The sequence below is a fragment of the Musa acuminata genome, chromosome BXJ2-7, assembly GCF_036884655.1.
Source record: "Musa acuminata AAA Group cultivar baxijiao chromosome BXJ2-7, Cavendish_Baxijiao_AAA, whole genome shotgun sequence".
NCBI classification, from domain to species: domain Eukaryota; kingdom Viridiplantae; phylum Streptophyta; class Magnoliopsida; order Zingiberales; family Musaceae; genus Musa; species Musa acuminata.
Genome location: NC_088344.1, coordinates 32,819,047 through 32,839,693, shown reverse-complemented (window position 1 = coordinate 32,839,693; position 20,647 = coordinate 32,819,047). Strand labels below are relative to the sequence as shown.

The 20,647-nt window shown below is 35.5% G+C and overlaps 1 protein-coding gene across 1 annotated transcript; it reads left to right on the top strand.

Annotated features, from left to right (window-relative positions):
* The first annotated feature begins 1,704 nt into the window (after positions 1–1,704).
* LOC135617640 (peroxisome biogenesis protein 5-like) lies at positions 1,705–20,173 on the top strand. Its single transcript, XM_065118077.1, has 15 exons — positions 1,705–2,032; positions 3,453–3,584; positions 3,660–3,840; positions 6,057–6,250; positions 6,622–6,873; positions 9,650–9,772; positions 11,526–11,696; positions 11,962–12,152; positions 12,412–12,661; positions 13,464–13,548; positions 17,653–17,762; positions 18,044–18,268; positions 19,059–19,124; positions 19,585–19,679; positions 19,770–20,173. Exons 1-15 carry the CDS (start codon positions 1,910–1,912, stop codon positions 19,846–19,848), a joined length of 2,277 nt encoding a protein of 758 aa, XP_064974149.1. The 5' UTR covers positions 1,705–1,909; the 3' UTR covers positions 19,849–20,173.
* Positions 20,174–20,647: the final 474 nt, after the last annotated feature.

Here is a 20,647-nt window from a genome sequence, read left to right as displayed (position 1 = left end):
CGATCGAGTGTCGACCATTGATGCTGAAAAGGATGGCATCCACACAACTCTTGCGTCGCCTATATATATGGTCCTGTTGCCCTCTACGTGGTCGGAGGAGATGGGCACCATTCGACGACTCCGACGTCGACAAATTTGGCAAACTGTCTACGCTGATGGAGCCCTCATTTTCGTGTTAGGTGTAAGAAGACAAACCTTAAGTTTTCATGTCGAAATATATACAATGTAAAACAAGAAAAGTGTGAGAGATTTACCGATCAAGAATAAATATAAACAATAATGTGATGAAGAGAGAATCGTTAATCCTTGTAATCAAGAGTATAATGATAATATATTATGATGGTTTCTATGATGGGAGAGAATATTTTTTCTATTTTTTTTTCTTTTTTGATATCTTCATTTCTAATATATCGCTTCTTGTAATATAGTGATAATATATTATGATGGTTTCTATGTGGAGAGAATATATTTTTTTTCTTTTTTGATATCTTCATTTCTAATATATCACTTTTTTTAATATAATAATAATAATAATAATAATAATAATATATTATCATAATATTAGATGATCCTTCTTCCTAATATTTTTTTCTAATATCTTTATTTCTAATATATCCCTATGAGACGATACTTCCGCATTAATCTTAGATAGAAATGAAAGAAAGCGTCGATGATTCCAATTGGTAAGAATGATGATGAATCAGAAAAGACATGTAACTCATTGGTTCAGAGAGAATGATAGAGTTTTTCTAGTAACGATTGAATCTAACAAAGCTTGATGACTATAGAACATCGATACTAATGCATATCTTCTTTAGTGACGAAATGTTGTTTCTCAAAACATCTGAATTGTGATCAATAAATACAACATTATTATATTACTAATAGATATCTTATCATCATTATTATATCTTACTGTTGAGGCTGATTTTTCAAAGTGTCAGGGTTGAAGTTAACCTTTTATATATATATATATATATATAATATTTTGATGAAGAGAGTCATTAATAGAATCATAATAATATATTCTCATGGCATCACAATATATTATCGATAATCCGTCTTCCTAATATGTTCCTTCTTAATATCTTTATTCCTAATATTAGGATGAATTATTGAGATATGCCGATAATGTTACGAGACGCCTTTCATCTAATTACACCGTATTAGACATTGCCTTAAAGAGAAAAGCTTTCCGCATCCTCTTTGCAACGAAAATACACACAAGTCATGGGCATTAGTTCACCGGGTGCAATATGGGCTCGGCCCGACACGGATCGGGCCACAGTTGATGGGCGTGGATGGCCCACCTCGAATTTACTCATGTCGTCATCGCGGCTCGACCACACTCGCTCAATCGCTCGCTCGCTCGCTCGATCGCCCGCCCATGTGATCTTGCCGTGGGACCCACTAGCTGGTGATGGACGGTCTCGAGACAGCTGTGCGTCCACCTGCAGAAGACGCCCAGCACACGAATCCAGCCTCCCTATCCTTATCCAATCACCAGCCGTGCATCTATCACATGCTCACGAGATCAACCGTTCGATCAGCATCCTCGGGCACTTGCAAATAGGTCTCTTAAGATAAACCCAATATATGATCGCGATGAGAATTGAGTCGGTGAGGACCAACCAACCCAGGAAGATGACCCGACTGCTTCCGTCTTCGCGGCGACAATATAAAAGTGTGATTGACTTATCATATGTCTTGCCAGGGGAACGAACCGCGGTATCTCTCATCGCATCTCATCTCATCTGATCTCTGGTCCCGTGACGTTTCCAAGAAACCGGAGAGGGATTAGAGCTCGGGAGTTTTCGTCGCCCTCCGTCGAGTTTTTGGGATTTTCTTCGGATCGAATCGGAGAGGAGGGCGCGAAGGGGGCAGGGAGGCGGAGGCGAGAGGAAGAGCGATGGCGATGAGGGATCTTGTCACCGGCGGGGCGGCGTGCGCTGTCCCCGGCACCGCCGCCTCGTCTTCGAATCCTTTCGGCGCCCTCGCGAACGCGATTCTTGGATCGTCATCCAAGACCCAGGTGCCCCTCGATTTCTTCTCCTCTTTCCTTTGAGCTATTTCTTACCCTTGGCGTTTGTGGTTCCCGAACTAGTTTGGTGGTTCATTTTCTTGAAATCTTTGTGTGTTTGCTACTCGTATCGGAATCGAACTGGTCCTTTGCACTGTGGTTCTTGGTTCATTTCCCCGAAAATTTCATGTTCGTTTGGTGTTCTTGTCGGAATTTAACTCGTACTTTGTGGTTCTTTTTGATATATCCACGTGTTGGACTCTTTCTCTTGTAGTTTGCCTTGTAAAAATTACTTTCGTACTTGAAGTTCCTCACTTCTTTGAGTTGATCTGGAAATTGGGGTAGGGTCAACATCGCCCTTTGCTTTCTTCTAAATAAAAATTGGCATGTTTGTATAAGTGATGAAAGTAGTCTAATTCCCTCCAATATCTGGTAGCCCTAAATCTAAAGAATTGTTTTCCCTCATAAGTCCCCACATAGAACTTTTTGGGCATAATCCTTTAACTCTTCTCGCTAATTGGATAAGTGGCTCGATTTGCATTTTAATTCTTGTTTTGTATTACGGAGAATTAATGGTGTCAGTAATAAAGGAAAAATAAGTTTTAGAGCGCAAGCTATCATGTCTTGGTCATATCTGGTGTGAAGTTTTAGAAGGCACCTCGTTTTTAGTCTTGCAACGTATCTACAACTTTAGAATGCATCTGGTGGATGTTGAAATGATATATAGATTCTGTAGCATAAAGCCTCCAAATTAACAGCGGTAGATCTGTAGGGTTGTGTTCAGCAGCATAAGTTAAGCAAATGCATAGGCAAAACAGTTGTAGGATAAATATATAGACACACACGATTCATTTTTATAGAACTAATATAATCGTGAGGAATACATCTTCACACAATTGTGTGATGCTAAAAATGTTTGTGAACTACCTAGTGTTGTTCTTGGTGCAAGTGATTAAATCTTGTTTACAGAACTGTATACGTCAATTTTCATTTCATAATTCTTTATTTCTACATAGTATTTTTAATAAGTCTGGATGCATTGTAATGGTGGATATGGGAAAAACAATATATCTAGACATTTTGATCTCTGGGCCTTGTGAAGATCCACAATTATCAAATGTATCGGCTCAGTGGGTCACAGGCACATTTAGCTAGTTCCTTTCTCCATTTATTTCTTCATTAATATGAAGTTCAACCTATTTTGTTAAGACAAGGATCATTATTGTTCATATATATACAAAATTAGTAGTAAACATTGAACTTTTTTACCAGTTTGTCAGGCGTCTTGTCATATCTGAATCGGGAAACAAGTGCTTTGTGATGTAGCGTATTTCAGTTGATGGCCTTTGGATAACTGAGATATACTTCTTTTACAGTCTATAATCAATTATGCCACCATGTTTACTGATCCGATGGAAGGTATGCTTTGTAGGAGTTGAAAGGATTACCTGGATCAGCAGTCAATGTGCCTGGTCCGTCGTCCGACTTCAGAACTGGAGCTCCTTTGACAACAATTCCAGGCTTAGAGACTGAGGGTCAACAGCATCATCAACCAGTTGGGCAGGTTAGTTCTTGTTTTTTTATTATTTCTTGCTCATCTTCTAGTTGCTTTGCTAGCAACACTGACCTTCAATCACAGAACTATGAGTTCCTTGCTGGTTTCCGCACTGCTGACCATGGGGTCCTTGCTGATGCTTGGAATGAAATTCATCAACCTCCAGCTCTTCAAACCCAGGGTGGAAAGATTGAAGCTCAGTTCCAGGAGTTTGAACAAATCTACAATCGTGGTGCTAATTCTATGCTTCCACCAGCTTGGGATGGTACGTCTAAAAGCTGTTCTTTCAGATTTTGGGTAATGGACAACATTGTGTGTTGTTCTTTGGAGTAAATTTTAATTGTGTTCTTACTTGAATTATACTTGCAACAAGCAGTTGAGCATGTTATGCGACAAGAGTCTTATTAGTTCATCACTCTTCAACACATGATCTTGTTCTTGTGCTTTGAAGGCTCTTGCTCATTCTCTCATTTTGATAAAGTAGTTGCTTTATTTTTTTCTAATGCTTGCTTAATGGAGTTGTTACTTTAGGTATCTGTGTATGCTCTCTGACCAATTTGCACATATCTCTTGGCAAACTGTGCCTTCCATGTTATTGCCAGTCAGTACTTATTTCCTCTCATGGTGGTAAATTGTTTAGTTTATCAGGACAATTTCATGGGTTAAAAGTACCCAAATGCCATTTGTGAAGGAAAGTAAATGGTTAATGTGTTGTTTATTTATTTATTTTTTATCTGCAATGATTCTATCATGTTGCTTGTGATGAGAGACCTAGATGGATCTTTTCCAAAATGAGCAAGCAGAATTTGAATGCGTGTTGTTTTATTAATTCCTTCATTTCAGTGCAGTAAGATCTAATCATGTAGAAGTCACCTCCTTTTGTCAAACCTTAGTTAGTGTCACATATACAAACTTGGCCTAAGATCAACAAAATGTAGGCATTCATAATTCATTATTTGGTCCCCTTATACTCGAGACAGTTTTGAGATTGGAAGAGTTTTTGGCTTGGTAATCCACGATGACAGAAGTACTGGCATTGAATAAGATACACAAAAACGGTTATTTTGGCCCTTATTCATCATCATAATGCTTGTGCTTGTGTACACAATTTTCCAAGGAAAGGATTCTTCTTAGATTATTTGCAGCAACCTTCCAATATATCAATGCAATATATTTTATGATTGCTCTTTGTGCAGAATCACCCTACCACTAAGTTTATTAAATTACAAAACCATTTATCTGTAGACCCAGGAAAAGTTCTACTTGGATATGTTCCTGTTTGGATGATTCATCAAACTGCAACAACATTCAAACTTCAAACTTTAAAATGAGAATGAATGCTAAACACACACATATGTCAAATTTTGCTAGTTTCAGGTAGTGTTTAACAATAATTGTTGACAATTTAGTAATCGTTATAATTTGATTGATAATTTTGGCCTTTTTTTTATCATTCTAAATTTGCAGATGTGACAAACAGTTGGTAAATTTATATATTTCACACTGTGATTATTATTGTGACTAGTGAGATGAGATTAGTTGTGAAAATATTTGTATCCTATTGGATGGTAGTACCTCATACGAGCTTGACTGAGTGGAAGACGCATGGAAATAGTTTGTCATGTTAAGATGCTTTGGGATTTTAACTTTCTTTACTCACATATTTAAGCGAATTCATAAGGACACATTTTTCACAGATTGTGTTAATTAGGGTGCTAAAAAGCGGAAAATGCTGAGCTCCAATACTCGTGTTATGTTTATGAACACAAGAAAATCCTACAAGATGGGTATCTCAAAGGACTGTACAATGCATTCCTGTTCCTCCAGAAGCAAGGAAGGATCCTAATTCCTCAAATTTGTGACTAGAATAAGGTGTCAGTTGCAATTGAAAGCATGAGGCTTGATGTCCCATGTCCTGAGCTGCTCAGGCTTGCTTTGTCATTTTAGTGCCCTTAGCTATGTGTTGCTGTTGCTGGCATGCACTTGTTTGGATTGGCATGACAAAGATCATATAATGTATGATTACAACTTGTGTATACCATGCCACCCTTATGGAAAATAGTTGCTCTATGAGTCATTTACTTCGTCAACCTTCGTCAACCTTTTGCTAATACTGAAAATATTAATTTTCTTCCAGTTATTTAATTTTCATTTGACGTACAAAACTCAAAACCCCATTTCATATCCAGTTATTAATTTTCTTCTTTCTCTATATTTGAGGTTATTTTTATTTTATATGTATATGATTAATTTGATTGCAATGTTCTTTTCTTAGTTATTGAATCTTTTGCTGATCATGCTTATAACTAATTTTGATGCTTGACTTTTGAGCAATGCATGTACAGAAATTGGTGCGCTTGCACAAATCATCTTGAGCTTTTGATGTTACACTAGGACCTTATTAACTAAAATTGTGAAACAAAAAGAATATTCAAATATACCAAATTCATTATAATGTGTAAATAAATATTTTCTTTGCAGGGCCACCACAAGGAGTTTTATCTAGATTTCTCCACTCCTTTGTTGATAGTGGTCGTGCAGGTGTTCCATTTCGTCCTGCAGCATTACCAGTTCTTGGGTTATCTGAAGGTGACAAACAATGCATACGTGACCGTAGCTTCATAATGGCACACCATATTTTTGCTGATAAAAGTGAAGAGTACATTAATGCACAGGTAATTGCTTGAGTTTCCTTCTCTCATTTCATATATTACAACAATGATGATATTGATGTCAGTTAGGTTTATCTTTCTTATCTATTGTGAAGTTGATTATTCTTGATTTTCATTCCAATTCATGTTATGCAGATAAGTTTGCTTGTCATATTCTCATTTAGATAATGGCATTAGGATGTTTCAAATATCCAGTAGTTGCAAGCTGGATTTGTCTCTTTTCCTCCTTGCATAGCTTATATTATCGAGATAAGCTTCAAGAGAATTTCGTTTCGTTCTTACCTTTTTTTGTTCTGCATTTACTGTCCAGCACTTTCAGTTCTGTGCCTCCAATTTCTTTGCTCATCTAATTTCTAACCAGATATCTTTTCCAGGTAAATGCTTTGTTACACTCTCTAGATATTGATGGCAATGAGCGGCTTAGGGGACCTATACGTGGATCATATCCAGAGCTGGAGGAATATTGGACTGAGTCTCAAGGTGCCTTAAGATCTGGGATGCCTAATCCTGCTGATAAATGGGTTTCAGAATTTGCTCGACAAAGGGAAAATGGAGATCCAGAGGCATGGGCCCACTCCTTTGAACAACTACATGGCACCAATGGTTGGGCATCAGAGTTTGAGCATGTAATGACTTTTGCCAAGCATATATCTCTATTCAACTGATCTTATGAACATTCTACTGCCAAAAAAGGATGTTGCCGAAACTTGTTAATAGTCACAGAGCTAAATAGGCATAAAAATTTCACGTCTCTGTTATAACATCACATAATGGCGATTGAAGTCATATTGACTTTGTTGGGGTGTTTTTAACGTTAGAACTGTGGTGACTGCACTTTTGTTAGAGTTTGGATTAATTCCATTCATTATCTGAAGTTTGATAATTTATTCTTAAAATTCTTTAAGAAATGTGGTACGCTAGGGAAAATGTGGGTAAGGAAGACAATGGCTTTCACCTTTTCATGGGCTTGAATTGGCATACCTGGACTCTCTTCAGAATTACTTGAATTAAGACATTTGAAATTGATGAAAATTTATGTTTTTGTTCTTGCTTATTGATGGTTTCTGCTTTGCTATACAGTTTACAGTCACTAATTTGTGTTTATTTTCTTATACTATTTCTTGCAGTATCTCTTTTCGTTATATCATACTTTCCTTTGCTCTAATGCTGGGTTATTGTCACTTATTACATTTTCTAAAATGCATGCTCTAGGGGTCTCAACCGACCTTGGCACCTCTAATACCTAACCTGAATCTGACGTCTCTTTGTTGCAAATCACTACAGTAGGATCCATTAATAATCATGTATTCCAAATATTATTGGGTTTTTTTGGACATAACTAGATAAATATCTTGAATAAGAAAGTCAGAATTAGATCAATTAGATAGATATAATTTATATTAATGCAGCAGTTGTTTATGATGTGTATTATTTATATTAAGTATTGATTGTTTGTGATGGTTGTTCCACCTATGTTGTATGCTTTAATTGCCTCTTTGTTATGTCAAACAGTTCTGTATTTTTAACTGCTTCACTTTACATTTCATGTTGTGTTGACATTAGACTGATGTGACAGACACATTGTGATGACATGGTGTTGATGTGATATTGATGTGTTACATAGGTGTTCCAACATGATACTGATGTGACTTCAATGTGGCATCGATATGGTGTCATTCTTACTTGTGCGGGGCTCAATTCAAATATGGGTGCAACCATGTATAAGCATGGCGCACTTGTCGTACCCATACGAATAATGTGAGGCCCATTCACATTCTATTGTAATGGTTCCATTTTAGTTATCACAAGATCATTATGTGTAAGCAATATGCATGTTAGTTCTGAGCCAAATCTCTTTTGGAATGTGATCTATAATTCAATGGTAATTGTGTCTACACCTTTGTCTTTCTGAGATTTTATTTGGATCCTTTGTCTACATTGGTGTTAGATATGGATCCAAATCTGAGCTAATGACAGCTGACTCTATTATGACTTAAACATGTTGTCTTATTAACTTCTAGAATTCCAGATTGATTTTAAATTACTAGAATAACCAATTCTAAGACTCATTATTTTCTTTTTCAGATTTGTGTTCAAACATTCTCTGTTGCTGATAAATATATTACACACAATGTTCTAGAAAGCATTGGTTCTTTGTTGATAAATCTTGTGTATTTGGTCATACATGAAAATGCAGCTGTATATACAGACACATATGCCTTTGCAACAGCATATGCAGTCTGCATATGTGTGAACTATGATTGAAACAATGTTTTTTAGTTAGACTGGAGCACCCATAGAATTTTTTAGGGTGATTTGGTCTTTCACATAATAGGATTTACATGTATATGAGCCTTGCTCATCAGATCCATTGCATATCAGGTCTGCAAGAGGTGACATCACCCAGAATATTTTTTAAAAGATAATTTGGTCTAGCTAAATATCAAAGTTCATGGTTTATGTTCCCCTGCATACCTGACCTTGTGACCCACATAGCTCCACAAGAGGCATGTATCATTTCAAGAGATAAGCATGCCCACAGCATATAGTAATCTATTCATTTTTTGAACAAGTTCTTTCTTATTTGTACCTGGTCTATATTTCATGAATATTTTAATACAAACCACACATGCACCCACATACTGGCATATGCTCTATGTGGTAGATGGACCTCCCGCTCTACTGCAGCTGCTTTATGAACATTTACTAGTTTCCATTTTGTTACAATCTGTCAAGTTAAGACAGACAAATTCCTCTTAAGTTGACATATGCTACTGCAAGTTTCATGGTTTGTCGTTGCCACTTGTCTAATCTGGTTTTTCATGTTGTACCCTTAATGTTTGATATCATTTCACAAGAAGTTGAATCAGTTTGCATCTGACTATTGAAACTGCCAAACATTTGCAACCTTTGTGAACTATGATTACCTGTAGAACTCTCATCTGCTAACTGACCATCTTATTGGTCTTATTGATTGTTCGGCTGTAGGCCTCCTGTTTAGTTAATAAAGAATAGATTATGTTGTTCCCAAGGACTTTTACATTAGTTGTATTCTCATCAAAACTCATTGAGTCCGGGATGAACCCAGCTATATATTTATCTCAGTCAAGGAGAAGGCCAAAGGAAGTTTAAATAGCCATGTTTATATAGTGATGACTATACTTAAACTATCGGCACCTAGGCTGATTAATTGAGAACAATGCTAGAGGTGGCTTCTTACAGTGTTCGATAAGGTAGATGACCAATACTAGATAATTGTCATGCTTCACTTCTGTTTAAGCATTGGCTCATATTTGCATATTGTTATCCTTACTCCTTTAGCATAGAACTGCATCAGATAGTTCAATGCTCATCTTTATTTGGTTATGTGCTTGGCCTTCACAGTTCTGTTTCTGCTTGTAGGAACAATCTCAGTTGGCATCGGTTGGTCAGGTGAGAGGTGCAAATATGTCTCATATAGCAGCCATGGAACAATCACGTATGCTTGCACATACATTAGCACAAAATACTGATCCAAAATTTCAGGTAAGCAGCTTTATGTATGATGCTGTTATTCAGACACAAAGTTGCAGTTCTTATTGTTTAATATAATTTCTTTTCAGTAAGGTCATTGCATATACATAATAATAAATGGTGCACCTTCTCGTAAATCTTAAATGTCTTTTGGGCTTAGGTCCCCTGAACAGCATAAAAATGAGTTCATGATGGGGCTGGCAACAACCGAGATCATATGAAAGCTGATAACAGGCTGAGCCTTGGCTTGTCTGTATAACAACTTGGCCTGATCCACCTGCTTAAAAGGCTTGATCCAGCTCAAGCCCAAGGCAAAAAGCATTAGTTATAGGTCAGCCTAGCTTATATAAGAAAAATCCCAGGACTGACATATCCTAGCTTAATGACTCGAACATATATTTCATCCACCCTAAAAATGGACCATAGGAGCAACATCTCTGTTCCTCTGTTATGGCAGCACAGGAGAGCACCGAGAATGGCAACTGTGGTTTAGAACTCTCATCACTTCTTTCACTGGGGTGGAATAGGCTTCAGGCAGGGATACTATGGCAAGGATGATAGTAATATAGTGTGGTTAAAAGCAAAGGAGTCAAGGAACTTTTGGGACAAATTAAGGATGCCCAGTTGGGTTTGGCGGGACAGGGTTCACAGACCTGATATCTGCTGGATTGGGAAAATGAAGGAGGGTGCTTGCCCTTGTAGGAATGGGTTGTTCCAGTGGATGATATGTTTTCAACAATGTATATTCAGCTCCAAACTAAGGGTTAAAATTTGTAGGAATGGGAGCCATAGGAGCAACATCTCTGTTCCTCTGTTATGGCAGCACAGGAGAGCACCGAGAATGGCAACTGTGGTTTAGAACTCTCATCACTTCTTTCACTGGGGTGGAGTAGGCTTCAGGCAGGGATACTATGGCAAGGATGATAGTAATATAGTGTGGTTAAAAGCAAAGGAGTCAAGGAACTTTTGGGACAAGTTAAGGATGCCCAGTTGGGTTTTGCGGGACAGGGTTCACAGACCTGATAGTTGCTGAATTGGGAAAATGAAGGAGGGTGCTTGCCCTTGTAGGAACGGGTTGTTCCAGTGGACAATATGTTTTCAACAATATATATTCAGCTCCAAACTAAGGGTTAAAATTTGTAGGAATGGGTTGTTTCAGACTTTCAGTGTATTGAGCCATGTTGACCCCATTGTATTGTAATGATTGTAACACCTCCAATTTAGTCATATATTGAATATTGGAGGAGGTTTGAGCTGTTGTGACAGACAATCCAAACCAGTGGACCCACCAAACTGATTCTGAACCTGTCAGTTTTATTTTATATCAAGTTAACTTTTCTAACATATTATTTGAAAGAATATTGTTCATACTGATTTCTATCCATTTAAACTGCCAAAACTTATCTGGAATGATTAGAGCTCCTGCGTCCAGGGGCTGAAACTGGAACTAAAATCAATAGTATAATTTCTTTAATGTTATCCATAGAGGTCAGTTAAAATACTCACTTTTAAATGGATATCATATTCTTGTAGAGCTTTTCACATTAATAAATGGCAAGAATCTCAATATATCCCAATGCTCTATTTGTTATTGTGAAAGATGTTGCTTTACACAAAATGGCTGGAAAGGTCCATATATTGACCCCAAATAGTTGGGACAGTGTAACTTGTTGTTATTGTTGTTAGTTTATTTGTTGTCATTTTTACATTATCTCCAGTTCCCGTAATCACCTGATTGCATTTGTTTGCTTGTCTTTTATGTAAGAACTCAAAGTTCCTCCAGTTTGTATCAAAGATGAGCCGCGGTGAGCTAATAGTTGATGAGAATCAAATCAAACCAGCTACTGGTTCCCTCACTGATAATTGGGCTGATGAATATCAAGCACAGTATAATGCTGGTTCTAGTACTTGGGCTGATCAATTTGTGCACCAAGACGTAAGGCTAATTCAGCTCATTCTCTAGTTAACATTTCTGAATAATGAAAGAAATATTATGCCCCAGTGCAATTTTTACTTCCTGCTCTCATCCAGTGTGTAAAATCACTCGTTATTGGCTGTATATGTGTTAGTGATGACAATCTAAGCTTTTTGAGTTTCGCTTAGGTTAACTATTTTCCTTAATAGTAACAAAGTGTTTGTGGCTTGTATTTAATTACTACCCTCTCCTCATTTGCTGATACTAAGATTCTTGTCTTTTTCAGCTTCCACAAGGAACAGATAAGTGGGTAAATGAGTTTGTTAAGGAAAATCAGCAGCAGGGAGTTGATGATCAGTGGGTTAATGAGTTCTCCAAATTGCACGTCCAGGACTGGGCGGAGGAATTTGGACAGCAGGTTGCTGAAGGGGCTCTAGGAGACAGTACTGCTGATGATTGGGCAAATACGTATGAAAAGTAAAGTTACTTCGGATCCTTTTGCTATTTAATTTTTTTATATCTTTAAATCTGTTACAGTCTGGAGGTTCTTACTATCTGTTTTTGATATAGATTCTGTTTTTTGAATTGTACTTTTAATATGTGTTTTTCTTTTTTTACTACTGTGCTTCTAATCTTAAGACATTGGTTTTGGATGATCTTCTTTTTTGTTATACCAGAGTCCTCTTTTTTTGAATCATAAATTATATAAAAAAAAGTCATTTTGTTCTTTATGCAGTTTCTTGGATGAACAACTGTTGGCTTCCAAACAACACTCTGGTGCTTCTAGAGGAGTTTATGTATTTTCTGATATGAATCCTTATGTTGGACACCCCAATCCTTTGAGGGAAGGGCAGGAGCTCTTCCGCAAAGGCCTTTTAAGTGAAGCTGTTCTTGCACTAGAGGCTGAAGTATTGAAGAATCCTGACAATGCTGAAGGCTGGAGGTTGCTTGGAATAACACATGCAGAGAATGATGATGACCAACAGGTGATAGTCTTACCTTTGAAGGTTGAATCTGTATATAGCGTTTTGCTTGACATTTGCTTCCTTTTTCTTTTACTTTAATTGTCTTTCTTTCACTCTAAGTAGAACACAAAATCCTAGAATTTGTCTATTGATGAATCCCCAATTGTTTAATACTTACATTCCACATTCATGTATTAAATTATCTGTTAATGGGTACATCTAGTTAAATAGGATTAGTTGTGCAAAGAGAGACAAGGATGAATTATTATTCAAAACAATGACAAACAATGGTTTGTTTTGATTAGTGATATTACCTTCAACAGTGTTAAGCACAAACAATGGTCTGTACTTTTTGACTTTTCCCCTTTAGAAATATTCATATGTAGAGCATGTCTCAGTGCATGTATTTCCAGGGTTGATGTTGAAAGATGTAGTTTAGGTACTGCTGTTAATTATAGGAAATCTCCCCCCTTTAGTATCTGATGGTAAATGATATTTTATAGGAAACAACATGAATGTTTATCATTCTGACATACAGCAACTTAACTAACTAAGCAGTTTATCTTTTTCGTTAGTGTCATGAAATTTGATGGATCTTAGCAGTTTATTGCAGTAAAGGAACTGAAATATTGATGAACAATTAATGTGAATTAAAATGCCTCCCTATTTATTTCCCTCATGACAGGCTACTTAAGTAGTTTTTTTAATCAAAGTATCAAACTAGTTTTGTGTCATTGTTTTGAGAGGAGGCAAACAATATATCACTGTCGTGACCTGAAATATGATGTTTTGTGTTAGTTTTTCGGTCCTGTTTTTGTTTCAGGCTATAGCAGCCATGATGCGTGCTCAAGAAGTTGATCCCACAAACCTTGAAGTTCTTCTTGCTCTTGGTGTGAGTCATACCAACGGTAAATACTGTCAACTTGTACCTGTGGACTTCTTTGACATGGTTATTACTGGGCAACTGATACTCAAATGTTCAGCTCTTCCTTCCTATCAGTGTATCACCTATATCATCTTGTCTCTATTGTACATTTTTATTATGGTATTGCAGGATTCTATAGTATTCATCTGCTATTAATTGCATACAATTATAATCATTATTTATTGTTGATTTTTGTGTCATCATGAGATATCCCAACATCATTATGTGTGCCAAAATATAAAAGGCTTTTTTTGTGTCCTCTGTCTAAGTTATTGGAGTAAAGATGATGTTTGGTTTGTTACCCACTTGTAAGGCTACAGAAAGGACTAATAATATATTTAATGCCTCACTAGTCAATAGTCACAATATATCTGTTATTCATATAGTGAAAGTTCTATCAAACTCAATGTGCTGATTTTTTTTGTTAGTCCTTGGATTGTGTCAGCTCATCCTATCTTAGTGATAAACATAGTTTGGTGATATTTTTTCATTTCCCTTCATCTTTGATTTTTTTAATCAATTTTAGTATCATATGAAAGCATTCGCTGATGCCTTAAGATTGTATACTTTGTTATCATAGAATTCATTGTATACTTTGTTGTTTCTGTAACCTTATATCTAATGTTTAAGATTGATTTGAATATCAGTGTTGCTTTTCGTTATTTATCAAAAAATGTAACTTCTATTGAGTCATAGTGGAGGATGCTTATTGAAGTGGAAAAGAGAAAATTGATTTAGTCTGACCAGAGCTGATCTTCAGAAGCCGATAGGAATAAGTGCAGGAATAAGGTCATGTAACAGACAGTTATTTATGGCACATCCTGGTAGAGTTATGGTTAATCTAAGGGTTGGATAGAAATGGTGTAAACAACATCATGATTTAGAAGGTTTTCCTAATATATGATTAAATAGTATGTGATTAAATAGGAAGGAAGATAGTATAATAACCAGATTTTTGTCCAAGTCATTTGAATTTAAAAGGATACCTAACAGATTTTTTTCCCCTTCTGGTTCTTTTTATTTGTATTGAGATTAATAAAGCATGGTTAGGTCTGTGTTGACTGTCTTTGGACCAACTTTTAAACCATGTTGGGCAGGCTTGGTGTAGTTACTTTGTGGCACACGTTCTCAACTTATGACCTAACTATGCTGCCTCAAGCAATATCAGGGATGTGTCCTTTAGAAATCACAAGGGTTTATCCATGCTGCTTCAACTTTACAATTATACTGAATTCTCTGCAGTTATGCGAACTATGCTTTCAGCATTCAACTTTTGACATGAAGACACCATAAATTATGTTCTGAAATCTGTTGTGTTTTGATGTTTGTTCATGACCTAGAAAGACAATTATACGTCTCTGAAAGGGTAAGATATTACTGCCCAAATGTTTGACTTTATTGTCTTGAAACTGATATGATTATCTCTTAGCCAACTTTTCCATTAAGGATGAGGTTGGTTTTGATTAGAATGTAACCGGAATATTTATAAGACAAAAAGTGACCAGGGAACCTACTGGTGAGTAGGTCATGTAACTGTTTGTCAGGAACTTCGCCTGTTTATAGAAGGAACCTTTCAATTCCTACTAAAATTTGTTAGTTAACTCGTGCTTTTTTCTTTTCCAACTGTTTCTTTGTGTATTTTAACTTATGAATTTTAACGTCTTGATGATTTTAAGAGACCTAAGACATCCTGAGGTACCACTGTAACATAAGCTTAAGCTGCACCAAGTCGGGTAGATCTGACCCGTCATTTAGGTCTTTTACTTGTAGTCTCATTCTTCCAGGAACATGGAGGAGCAAGTGACTTGGCCTATTATAACATGCTTTGGAATTTCACTATATAGTTAGCTTAAGCAAAACTCCTTGGATTGTGATACCAGTGAGGATGATTGTGATGCTGACAACTTTTTCTATCATCTACTATTATTTGCAGTTGAGTAACTCTACATAAGCCAATCATATTTAAGTTTGTTAAGATAATCCAAATCCACATTTGGCTTGATTTACAGGTCTTGAATTGAATGAAACTGTAATCAATTTAAATTTGCAACATTCCTCTGGAGGAATACTTTGTAAATACGCATAAGTAGCTCTACAACATTTTGATGGTATGTTAGGAAGTGTTAAGCTCCAAAATTTGTTTAATGTATATTCAAATGTCCAAGATATAAAGTGGTTCAGCTCCAAAGCAATTAGGATAGCAAGATATAAAGCTTATGATAATTTTTATAATAAATTAAGTACTAAAGAAGGTGAAAAAGATATATATTGAATTGCTAAAGCTAGGGAAAGAAAGTAAAAGGATTTAGGTAATATTAGATGCATTAAAGACAAAGATTGAATAATACTTGTTAATGATAACGAGATTAAGAAAAGATGAAGAAATTATTTTTATAATTTATTTAATGAATATTCCATATAGGACTTCGATCTAATGATAAATAATTGTGGTAGATTTAATAATCATAGATTTGTTCGTAAAATTATAGCTAGTTAAGTAAAAAGCATATTAAAGAATATGAAAATATTTAAGCATGAGACCTGATGGTATCCCTATTGAGGTTTGAAAAAGTTTAGGGGATAAGGGAATAGCTTGGTTAACTAGCTTATTTAACAAAATTATGAGATTCAGAAAGATGCTTGATGAACGGAAAAAGAAATTTTTTGTCAATTTGCAAGAATAAGTGAGACAAACAAAATTGTTCAAATTATAAAGGAATTAAAATCATGAGTCATATTATGAAAGTTTGAGAAAGAGTTATCGAAAGTTGGATAAGATTTGAAACAAATATCTTTGAAAATTAATTTGGTTTTATGCCTAGAAGATCAACCATAGAAGTTATTTATTTATTAAGATAATTAATGGAAAAGTATAGGGAGAAAAAAAAACATTTGCATATGATTTTTATTGACTTAAGGAAAATCTATGATAGGGTTCTCTAGAGTTTTATTATTGGTGGGTTTTGGAAAAGAAAGGTGTATCTACTAATTATATTAATATTATTAAAGATATGTTTGATATTGTATCTATCGGTGCTAGAACTATATGAAGTGTATCTAGTAAGTTTCCTATTAGTATAGGACTACATCAGGGATCCACATTAAGTGCCTAACTTTTTACATTGATAATTGATGGATTTATTAGTCATTTACATGATAGACCCCTTGGTGTTTGTTATTTGTTGATGATGTTGTTTAAGTTGATGAGAGTCCAAGTGAAATTAATTATAAACTTGAGCTATGGAGACAATTATTAGAAATTATAGGTTTTGGATTAAGTAGGACTAAAAATAAATATATAAGATGCAATTTTAGTAATTCTAAGAATAGACAAGAGAATATAGTTAAGTTAGATTGATAAGAAATTCCTTTGAGTAAAAGCCTTAGGTATCTTGGATCAATTATTGATAAAGATATTATTTATATAGTAAAAATAAGATGGTTAAAATGATGAGGGGTATCTTTGAGATTAAAAGAAAAATTTTATAAAACTATTGTGAAACCAACATTGCTTTATGGATCTGAGTGTTGAGTGTTGGATAAGTAAGAAACAACATATACAAAAAAGTTTATGTTGTCGAAATGAAAATGTTAAGATGGATGTGTGGATTTACTAGGAAAAATAAGAAAAAAATATTTTTATTTATAAACAATTAGGTATTGTTTCGATAGATGATAATATGAGAACAAATAATTTAAGATGGTATAAACATGTGCTTAGGAGATATCTAGATGCGATAGTCAGAAGAGATAAAATAATTAATGCTAGTCGTACGAGTAAAGGTAGAGGAAGACCTAAAAGGATTTTAATAGAAAGATAAATAAAAATTTAAGTATTCTAAACTTAATTAAGCATATGACTTTTACATATCTCAATGGTAACAAAAGATCTATGTTTTCTTAATATTTAAATTGTAGAAGAGAATTTTGCCTTGTGGATGATGACTCTTTGTCCACTGTTTTTTTCCACTCTTGCAACTCTTATATCTTGAAGATTCTGGTGAAGGAAAAATGAGCAGTATCATTGAGATTAAATACGCCTTCAAATTTTTAATCTGATATGTGTTCTATTATTCTTCAATTACAGAACTAGAGCAACCAGAGGCATTGAGGTATCTTTACAAGTGGCTCCAAAATCATCCAAAATATGGAGTTTTAGCTACTCCAGAGCTTGCAGATTCTCCATATTATGGTGATGTAAGTATCTAAATAATTGCTGATTTATTGTATGTGTTCTTAGTTCTTAGATTATGAAACAAAGGAGATGCAGTAGAAAACCATGTCTTCTCACATGATGATTCCAGAATATCTTTGACAAGTACTGCTGATAACTAAACCAATACCAACAACAATCATTTAATGGTTTTGCACCACTGTAGTAGTGTCCCATATCTGCTCTAGATTGGTGCCCAGGTTGGCCTCACTTATTTTTTTGAACTTCTTACATGCAAAATAATTATTCCCATTGGTGATATCAGGTTGCTAGGTTGTTCAATGAGGCAGCTCAAATGTCACCTGAGGATGCTGATGTCCATATAGTTCTTGGAGTCTTGTACAACTTGTCGAGAGATTATGATAAAGCCATAGAATCCTTCCAGACAGCATTAAACCTCAAGCCTCGTGATTACTCTCTCTGGAACAAACTTGGTGCTACCCGAGCAAATAGCATCCAGAGTGCAGATGCCATACTGGCATACCAACAGGTGGGTCAATTGCTTGGCCATGTTATGCATCTATAGTTGATTTATTCATAAGGTTTAGTTGCTTAATCAGGTGTTCTTGTTGTTAATGCTGCTTGGTCCCACCTAATAGTCTCGTATATGTACTGAATAATTTATAGATATTTTTCTTGCTCTATTTGTGAGGCATATATTTCATTTCATTTAGGGCTAACTCATTTTGCATGGTCTTAATTGCATGCATAAATGATTCTTCTTGGATTACTTCATAATCTTGGTCCTTAAGTTAATTGTTTGTGCAATGTCACCGGCTTGACTGGCTTACAGATAAACTCAATTCTTATGTTAGGAGAGTTTTGCTCTTTTCTTGTATTTTTATTATTTGTTGATCACAAGCATGTTGTCCTGGTTTAATATTTAGAAGGGCTTGGTTCGTTCAGCATGTAGTTGGCTTTAAATCTGAAGAATGAAACTATAGAAATGGAAGGTGGGGGACGCGTGAAGCAACTATCTATTGTAGTTCAGAACTGCTTATGTCTAGGTTCAAATTTCTGACAGGTGTCTGACTTTTCTATACACTATCTGGAAAATCACAAACTCTTCAACTTCTAGAGGACGGTGATGATTGATGCGTTGTACTTCCAAAAAGAAAATATAGCAAATCCAGAAAATGATGTAGCAGAAGACTTTGAATAATCATTGTTTGAAAATAGAAAAGCACCACGTTCTTTTATTTTATTCATATGGTCTTATGCATTTATTGACTTTGTTTGTGTACTAACGTTTTCCTTTTCTACTTGCAATTACTTTGTAGGCATTAGACTTAAAACCCAATTATGTTCGTGCATGGGCAAACATGGGTATAAGCTATGCCAATCAGGTATGTTTATTTGATATCAAAAAAATCATAAGCATTTTCCTTATGCCAAATAATAGTTTTTTTTTCCCTCAACAGAAGTCTGTGTACCAAAAGTTGGGATTCAAATGATAGAAAAACAGATAGTGGTCAAATTTTGGTTTATGACCCATTTATTTGTGCATTTAGTTGCATTGGCCTATCATGTTTTGAGATATATTGGCAGAATTAGAATCATATTAGCCACTAAATGGTGTTGTAGAAGTTCTAAATTACACTCTCTCGGGAACAAGTTTAAATTTACGGTGCTTGTCTTCTACCCCTTTATGAAAAAAAAGTTTTACTTGAGGTGATGATGAAAAAAAATAGACCAAGAATTGTCGTTTTACCATGTGAGCCATATTGTTTAAATGAAAACTAGTATAGTTCTAACTTCTAAGTTCATCAACCTTAGATAATTCTTGTTTATCTTTTCCTTGTTCAGGGTCTATATGAAGAATCTATCCGGTACTATGTTAGAGCGCTAGCTATGAATCCCAAAGCAGATAATGCCTGGCAATATTTGAGGATTTCTCTCAGGTATGCCACAGAAAATTTCTTAAGCATAAAATAAGCATTGGGGAAAAAAAAATTCAATTACAAAGAATTATTGTACTTCCATTTTCACAGCTGTGCGTCTCGGAATGACATGTTTGAAGCTTGTGACTCGCGAAACCTTGATATTCTTCAGAAAGAGTTTCCTCTATGAAACTGCTCAGATGATTTGACTAGAACTTCTGATTTGGAAGGCAAGATGAGATCCGGTGGGGACTTTTCTTGAAGGAACTTTTCTTATTATAGTCGATGATTTGTAAAGAGGTTGGGCATCCCACGAGCGAAACATGTCAAAGGTGACACCTGAAGAAGGAATTTGATTGAGCTTTTTAACCAGAGCTCTCAACAAATTGTGGTTTCAAGTTGGACAAACCATGGTACCACATACAGAATAATTTATATATGCGTCGGCAATGAATGGAGATCGATAAGTTTGTATCTGCATTAACAAATAAAATTGGGTGATTTTTGTTTTTTTATTTTTATTTTTCAACTGTTTCATGTTTTTGTTTTTTCATAAATAACCTTCTTCCCCTACCTCACCTAGAGGTGATGTCGTTCATCATTTATGAATTTTCAATTTCATCGTTTTTTTATTTCATCCCTTTTACTCCCCCCTTCATCTCCATCTCCGCTACCTCATCTCTGCAGAGCTGGGACAGCAAAAAACAGAGCCTCTCCTGCCCTCTTCAATTGTTTCAACCTTCTGGGCTGCTCTCTTCCTCCGTTGTCTTTGGCTCACCTTGATGACGGTTATATTCTCTTTTGGTCTTCAATGCTGAACTCAGAATCACGTCCAATGTGCTTTGGACGTGAATGAATATCAGAGTCTGAATTATATCTTGATTCACGTCCAATGTGCTTTGGTCGTATGCCTTTTTTTCTCTCATTTCTCCTTTTTATATTGCCTCTTCTTTCTCTCAGAATCTACCTGTAAACTCAACAAGATTGCT